This window comes from Brassica oleracea, chromosome C5 (genome assembly GCF_000695525.1).
Source record: "Brassica oleracea var. oleracea cultivar TO1000 chromosome C5, BOL, whole genome shotgun sequence".
In the NCBI taxonomy this organism is placed as follows: domain Eukaryota; kingdom Viridiplantae; phylum Streptophyta; class Magnoliopsida; order Brassicales; family Brassicaceae; genus Brassica; species Brassica oleracea.
This window is the reverse complement of record NC_027752.1, coordinates 1,425,861-1,433,345: the sequence shown is the minus strand read 5'-3', so window position 1 is coordinate 1,433,345 and position 7,485 is coordinate 1,425,861. Positions and strand designations below refer to the sequence as shown.

The 7,485-nt window shown below is 33.2% G+C and overlaps 2 protein-coding genes across 2 annotated transcripts; one reads left to right on the top strand and one right to left on the bottom strand.

The window, feature by feature from the left end:
* Nucleotides 1-775: 775 nt before the first annotated feature.
* On the bottom strand, nucleotides 776-2,114 carry LOC106294155 (uncharacterized protein At4g13230). The gene is made up of 3 exons (XM_013729756.1): nucleotides 1,881-2,114; nucleotides 1,148-1,273; nucleotides 776-1,036 (listed from the first exon to the last, which is right to left on the bottom strand). Exons 1-3 carry the CDS (start codon nucleotides 1,992-1,994, stop codon nucleotides 887-889), a joined length of 390 nt encoding a protein of 129 aa, XP_013585210.1. The 5' UTR covers nucleotides 1,995-2,114; the 3' UTR covers nucleotides 776-886.
* Nucleotides 2,115-2,948: 834 nt separating this feature from the next.
* Nucleotides 2,949-3,605, top strand: LOC106344232 (glycine-rich cell wall structural protein-like). Its single transcript, XM_013783644.1, has one exon. The coding sequence runs from the start codon at nucleotides 3,009-3,011 to the stop codon at nucleotides 3,603-3,605; it is 597 nt and encodes a 198-aa protein (XP_013639098.1). The 5' UTR covers nucleotides 2,949-3,008.
* Nucleotides 3,606-7,485: the final 3,880 nt, after the last annotated feature.

Genomic DNA, 7,485 nt, shown 5'->3' with positions numbered 1-7,485 from the left:
CCTAAGCTCTAATACTAAACCCTAAACTCAAATCCTAAACCCTAAATCCTTGGGTAAACCCTAAATCCTTGGGTAAACCCCTAAACCCTTGGAAAAACACTAAACATTTGGATAAATTCTAAATTATAAATCTTAAACACTAAACTCTAAATCTTAAAAATAAATATTTTTTTTAAATAATATTTTTTTAGAACTATTGTTATTTTTATTTATTTAATTTTTTATTTTTTATTTTAAAAGCATAATATAATTTGGCAAGTTATTTTGTTTCCTTAATTAAAAGATACTAGATCTAAAATGACAACTTTCTATTGGTTGGTCCTAGGGTGAACCCAATAAAAAGTCTTTCTAAAAAGACATTTCAGTAATTACCTTTACGGCTTTACTCAACCAAATCAATTAAAATAAGTCATTTCATTCTTCCTTCCAACACAAGTATCAATCATCTTTCAAGACACAATACATCGTATTTGCATTATTATGCTACAAAAGCTGAGGTAGATTAAAGATGGTCAGATAATTTACAAAAGATATTTGGTTTGGTTTCCATTTATTTAAATATATGAGTTCAGCTTTCTAATTTTTCAGCTTTTAAGAAACAAAACTAGTATAAGAAAATAAAACCAAAGTTAGACGGTTATGATTTATATTAAAAATCTTATAGTACTGTAATTGAATTAGGTTTATCGTTGGATGAACAGTTCATTTCCTGAATACTTGTAGAACTGTATACGAAAGTTTCATCTCGTACAGCTAAAAAACAAAAAAACCCGAATAGTCAGAAATATCATTGAAGCATTCATTGCCAAATAAAGTTTACAAATATTTTGAATACTACTAATTTTATTGAAACATACGTAAACATATTAAATATTTATAAGTATAACTAATCACCACCAAGAATTTTATTTTTGATGATATCAGTAGCGTTTTTGGCTGTGCCCAAAACTCCAGATACAGATCCTTTAGCTTTCTCAGTGATAGAATCCGTTGTCTCAGTAACTTTCTCGGTCACATCCTTTGTCATCTTACTCACCTAATTGACAAAATCAATGAACCATAAACGCTGTAATCATCAAATTAAATAATATGAATATATAACTAAGCAGAATAATCAAATCATCAAATATGTGAATTGATTACTTACACGGTTAGCCGTAGTAGAAGCGACATCTTGGATATACTCGGTGGTTTCTTTCACCGCCTGTGCTCCTTCCTTCACCGCCTCTGCTGCTTCTTTCACCTTTTGGCATTGCTCTGCCTCTTCTTTTCCCTTTTCCATTTACCATAACCAATCTCAAATAGAAAGTATGCAATATATATATATATATATATATATATATATATATGATCTGCCCTATATGCATAACTTTTAGCAATCATCTTTAGGGTTTTGATTGGTAGCATTGAGGAATTGCGAATTCATAACAAAATAGTATGTGAAATAAAATGAAAATTTATGTGAAACGATGAAATTTCTTGTATTTCTGCTGTCAATCTTACAAAATAGCGGAGTTTTGAATAATATTAATGCATACAAGTTTCTTGTATAATGACTTTGTAATTTCAAATTAATCAATAAAACAAATCCGTTGAAGTAAAAAAAATGTATACAAGTTTCCAATCAAACCATATGTACTACTAATTGGATATCAACATATTATATCTTATAGTCAAATTAAATTTTTATACTATGGAATATAAGTTTTTGTTTGTGTAAAACACACGTTTTTCAAAAGATCATGAGTTTTCCATTGTACTCGAAACTTTGAAAAGTCTTGTCTTTTTCTAAATGGTCATGGCTACACAAATCAAATGAACAAAAACTACTCCTGTTAAATAAAGCTGTTAACTGAAAACATATATCCATTGGTTCTTACCTGTAAGGGCCTTGACGTTGAAACGAATGCTTTGCATAGTGGAAAACTCCTTGCTGTTTTTCCACTATAGATCAGAACTTCGGCCAATTTTGATGAAAGCATCAACGAATGCATCGTAACTTTTGTAGAAGATAAGTACTCTTGAGATTATGAAAACGTTAGAGAGAGAGTAATTGAACCCCTCGCAAATCAGAACTTCTGATTCTAAATAATCATACGACAGAAGCTCTACCTAAAAGCTTTATTTATATATGATCATCGCTTCCATCTCGGTTCCAGTTCTGATCATCCGGTTATGAGCAATTATAGGGTTCCTTGTGGTTTGTCTTTAATACTACAAAACATAATAATCTCAAACCCCCATCTTTTCGGCTATTGACTTGATCTTCGTTTTTAGTTGTTTTAAAATATGTTTTCTTTTGGTTAATGACTTCAATTATATAACCATAGAAGATTTAGTGAAACGGATTACCAATTAAATGTTTAATTATATAATCATGTTATATTTAGCAAAATGATGATGTATTTTGACAAAGTGTTAGGACATCTTCATTTCTACTCTATTTTTTTTTTAAAATGGAGTAAAATTGAATATGAGTAACAAATGTTTCAATTCAACTTCATATCTCACTCTATAATGAAATTTACTCCATAAATGGAGTAATCTATTTTTTGTTTATTCATCACTCCATTATAGAGTAAAAAATGGAGTAGGGTTGAAGCAATTTTACTCTATTTTCATTTTTACTCCAAATGGAGGAAAAATGAAATTTTACGTTGGAAATGCTCTAAGTACATTTTTAAAACTCCAAACATGAATTAAATTATAGTTCAATTTATCCCGCTTGCGGTAGAGTGAAGACACTAACCAGTTAAAATTTATGCATGAATGAAGTCGGACCAATCAGTTGCCAATCTATAGCTGTATCATCAGACATCCCTTATTAAGTATTTTATTTATTTATATGTATACATTTTGTTCATAGCCGAATTTATTACTTTCAACCGTCACCAACCTTACATTTTGCTATATAAACCCTATAAACACATTGTGAACAATACGAGACGATCAACATAATTAATAAAAGAGAGAGGGAGAGCGAAGAGAAGCGAGCGAGAGAGAGAGAGATGTCGAGAGTTTTGTTAGTCGTTTGTGTCTTGCTCACTATGTCATTCGTCCATGCACGTGCTCGTCAAGTGCCTGGAGAGTTTGACGAGGGCAAGACGACGACACGTGAAGATACAACAACAACGGTCGTGCATGCAAATGCAGCTGATCAGTCACCACCAAAAAGCCTCGGCGACAAAAAATGCATCGGAAAAGTCGGAGGGATAGGTGGATTCGCGGGAGTTGGTGGTTACGCCGGCGTGGGAGGTCTAGGTATGCCACTCATTGGCGGTCTAGGCGGTATCGGTAAATACGGTGGCATAGGCGGTGCAGCTGGAATCGGTGGCTTTAAGGGTCTAGGCGGAGGTTTGGGAGGCGGTGTTGGAGGTCTTGGTGGAATTGGTGGGGGTATTGGTAAAGCAGGTGGTATTGGCGGTGTTGGCGGAGCTGGAGGTGGTTTAGGCGGTCTAGGTGGAATCGGTGGTGGTGGCATTGGTAAGGCAGGTGGTATTGGTGGTGTTGGTGGTATCGGCGGTGGGCATGGCGTGGTCGGTGGCGTTGGCGGTGGACACGGCGTGGTCGGTGGCGTTGGCGGTGGGATCATTCCACATCCTTGATGGAGATATGAAGCTTTTGTTGATTAGGGTTTAATTAAATGAATAATTGATTAGTACTCGGATCTAATTGTTGGTTTCTTTGGGTGACTTTTTGATCTATTGTTTCGTTTGGGTGTTTTTTGTAACGTTTGCTTTGTTACGTAATGTGTCACTAGTATTTATATTTAATCGCTATGGTTCGTTTTTGTGATCTTCTCTCCTTTTCTTATATTTGATGTTCAAAACACAGTTTAAAGATATCATTACTAAGGCCCCTAGTGATAATTCTTTCAATGAGTCATTTTTGAACTTATTTTGGTGTTTATAAAGTCTGCAGATATACTATATATGGACTCTTTCAAAATAAAAAATTTCAACCTGTGTAACTTCGAGAGTTAGATATGTAGCAAGGTTGAATAAAGATTTATAGTACATTTGCAACTAATCAAAACAAAAACTTGTATAATGGTGATTATAAGACTGCATTTAGATCTACGTGGAAACGATCCGTGTGAAATCTCTTAATTCATACGATCATTTCATCAGAAGTTGAGAATTAGCGTTCCTACGTATATATTTTTAGTAAAAAATATCATTTATATTCATAATATTTTTATTTATTTATTTGTTCTAAAATTTTATAAATATTATTTATATTCATAATTTTGATGAAAATTACACTATATTAAGTTTATATTCTATTTGTGTGTTTTATATAATCTTAAACATGGAAATGTATTAATGTTATACACAATTAAAGATGTTTCACCATTTGCCATCTCCATCCAAATGATTCATTTGTATGATCTATTCAAATGATCCATTCAGATTTTTGTGATTGTTTGTTTGTCCATCTACATAGCTCATCTAGATGAATCATCTAAATAGATCTTATGTTTATTTTTTTTATTTTCATTCCCATTCAAATGAGTTTAGTAAAGAAATTACCAAAATATCCTTGTGTTGATTTAATCATATGTTTAATATTAATTTTAACTATATTACATTTAATTATTTAGTTTAATATATTTACATTAGAATTATTTCAAAATTAACGAGTTTTCTTTTTGCGGTTTGGGCGGGAAAACAAGTTTTTTTGGTTTTAGCGAGAAAACACATTTTTTATGTTTTGGCGGAAAACAAGATTTTTCTGTTCTGGCGGGAAAACGATATTTTCCGGTTTTGGCGGGAAAATACAATTTTTTGGTTTTGGCGAGAAAACAAGTTTTTGCGATTTTGGCGGGAAAACACGTTTTTTGCGAGAAAACACGTTTTTGCGGTTTTGGAGGAAACCACGTTTTTGCGATTTTGGCGGGAAAACGCATTTTTGCGATTTTGGCGAGAAAGCGCGTTTTTGCGGTTTTGTCGGGAAAACACGTTTTTGGCAGGAAAACGCATTTTTTGCGTTTTTGGAGGAAAACACATTTTTGCGGTTTTGGCAGAAAAACGCGTTTTTGCGGTTTTGGCAGAAAAATGCGTTTTTGCGGTTTTGGAGGAAACGTGTTTTTTGCGGTTTTGGCGGGAAAACGCGTTTTTGCGGTTTTTGCAATTTTGGCGGGAAAACACGGTTTGCGACTTTGGCGGGAAAACGTGTTTTTTTGTGTTTTGACGGAAAAATGTATTTTGAGGGTGTTGGCGTGAAAACATTTTTTGTGATTTTGGCATGAAAACATGTTTTCAGTTTTTGCGGAAAAACACGTTTTTGCAATTTTGACGTGAAAATATTTTTTTTGCAATTTTAGCGGGAAAATACGTTTTGGGGTTTTGGCGTGAAAAAATAGTTTTTAGCACGGGAAAAAGTGTTTTTGTAGTTTTATCAGTTTTCGTTTGTGTCAAAAATAATATTATGTTTAGGTTTGTAATTTGTGAATTACATTAGGGGTATAATAAACATTATACAATTTTGAATGAACCATCTCCATTCAAATGATCCAAATTGGTTCAGCTGAATGAACTTTAAAATTAAGCCTAAATTTTCAAAAGTCATCCGGATGATCCATCTGAATGAGTTTCACTTTTAATGCCTAAACAAACAAAACTCTCATCTTCATCCAGATGGTCCATCCAGATGGAGAAACAAACAGGCTCTAACATGTTTTATAACATAGTAAACAATTTAAAAATTCCGTCCCGCATAATTTCCGATTAATCTCCAATTTTTTTTTAGGCGCTAGGCCCAACCCGAACGCCCGACTAACGCCTATCGCGTTCCTGGATTTTACTAATAACCGATTTACGTAAATAAACAAACAACGTGCAAAGGAAATCGCAGAGCTAGTCCAGTTTAACATGGTCATGGTTGGAAAGTTCTTTTGCTATATAAGTTACATCTTTTGCTATTCTTTGTATTTTCCAAAATATATATGACAGAGGTATACAATGTGGGGAAGAGAGCAAGAATACACGAAATGTATAAGCAACGTAATAACTGCGTTGGGACGAGAGGACATAAATTAATGCATGTCAAACACTTGTTGTGTCATTTCATGCATCGTCCTCTCTTTAGTCCATTTCACTGGCTGAATCTTACATTTACATCTCATGCAGTCAAGCAATTAATTACGACGATTTCGCCTCAACTATTCTTTTTGTTTCTTTTATATTTGTATTAATGCTTATATATATATATATATATATATATGTCAGATATATATATATGTCAGATACTATAGTATTTCTTTTATCTTCTCGTCCTCTTGCTCATTTATGCTATGTGTAGTAGATAATTCAGGATAACGATGTGAATACTTTATTGCTGAAAGTTACATTTGCTTCACCTTTGATAAGTTTATCTGTTATATGCATTGCTATTTTTACTACTATGCTTCACTTGGGGATTACCGGCTAACTGAGTTTTCAACCATTTGTTATGCAGCTTCTTTTGGATTATCTTGGCTTTTCTTCCTCAAGCCTTACTGCTATTGGGAAAATATGTTTAATGAGAAATGAAACTGTGACACCCCGATTTACATAATAAATTGTTACGATAAATAAATAGCTCTGATATCAAATTGTGACACCCCGATTTACAAAATAAAATGTTACGATAAATAAATAGCTCTGATATCAAATTGTGACACCCCGATTTACAAAATAAAATGTTACGATAAATAAATAGCTCTGATATCAAATTGTGACACCCCGATTTACAAAATAAAATGTTACGATAAATAAATAGCTCTGATATCAAATTGTGACACCCCGATTTACAAAATAAAATGTTACGATAAATAAATAGCTCTGATATCAAATTGTGACACCCCGATTTACAAAATAAAATGTTACGATAAATAAATAGCTCTGATATCAAATTGTGACACCCCGATTTACAAAATAAAATGTTACGATAAATAAATAGCTCTGATATCAAATTGTGACACCCCGATTTACAAAATAAAATGTTACGATAAATAAATAGCTCTGATACCAAAATGTGACACCCGTCACTTTCGAAATATAATAAATAGATAAAAGCGGAAATAAAATAATAATACAACTCAAATAATAATAATAATTTCCACCATAATATAAAAGTCAATACGATACCAAAAGGCCTAAAAGCCCAACATCGATAACATCCGAAATATAAAATACGACATAAACCGAAAGTCTGAAATAGGAATAACATAAAAGATAAAAGTCCAAAGGTCTAAAGTTCCGATAAAGATAAAAGCGGTAAAAGCGATAGAAGCCCAAAAGCCCAATAGCACCGGTCCGATAATCACTCCTGCTCGTCGGTCTCATCTGAAAGGGGGAAAGAAGGAGGGGTGAGCAAAAGGGGAGTTGCCCAGCGAGGTATGGGATGCTAAACCGCAAACCACAGACTGAGTTCATAGCACTACTAAAATGTAGGCCTAGCTCTAGCATGAAACAAACACGGTGCCTATTACACCACACATAA

Coding starts and splice junctions, on each gene's coding strand:
- LOC106294155 (XM_013729756.1), bottom strand. CDS start 1,994: ATGCATTCGTTGATGCTTTCATCAAAATTGGCCGAAGTTCTGATCTAT. Junction 1,274..1,880: donor CAACGTCAAGGCCCTTACAG/GTAAGAACCAAT, acceptor TAAATGGAAAAG/GGAAAAGAAGAGGCAGAGCA. Junction 1,037..1,147: donor CTTCTACTACGGCTAACCGT/GTAAGTAATCAA, acceptor TTTGTCAATTAG/GTGAGTAAGATGACAAAGGA.
- LOC106344232 (XM_013783644.1), top strand. CDS start 3,009: ATGTCGAGAGTTTTGTTAGTCGTTTGTGTCTTGCTCACTATGTCATTC.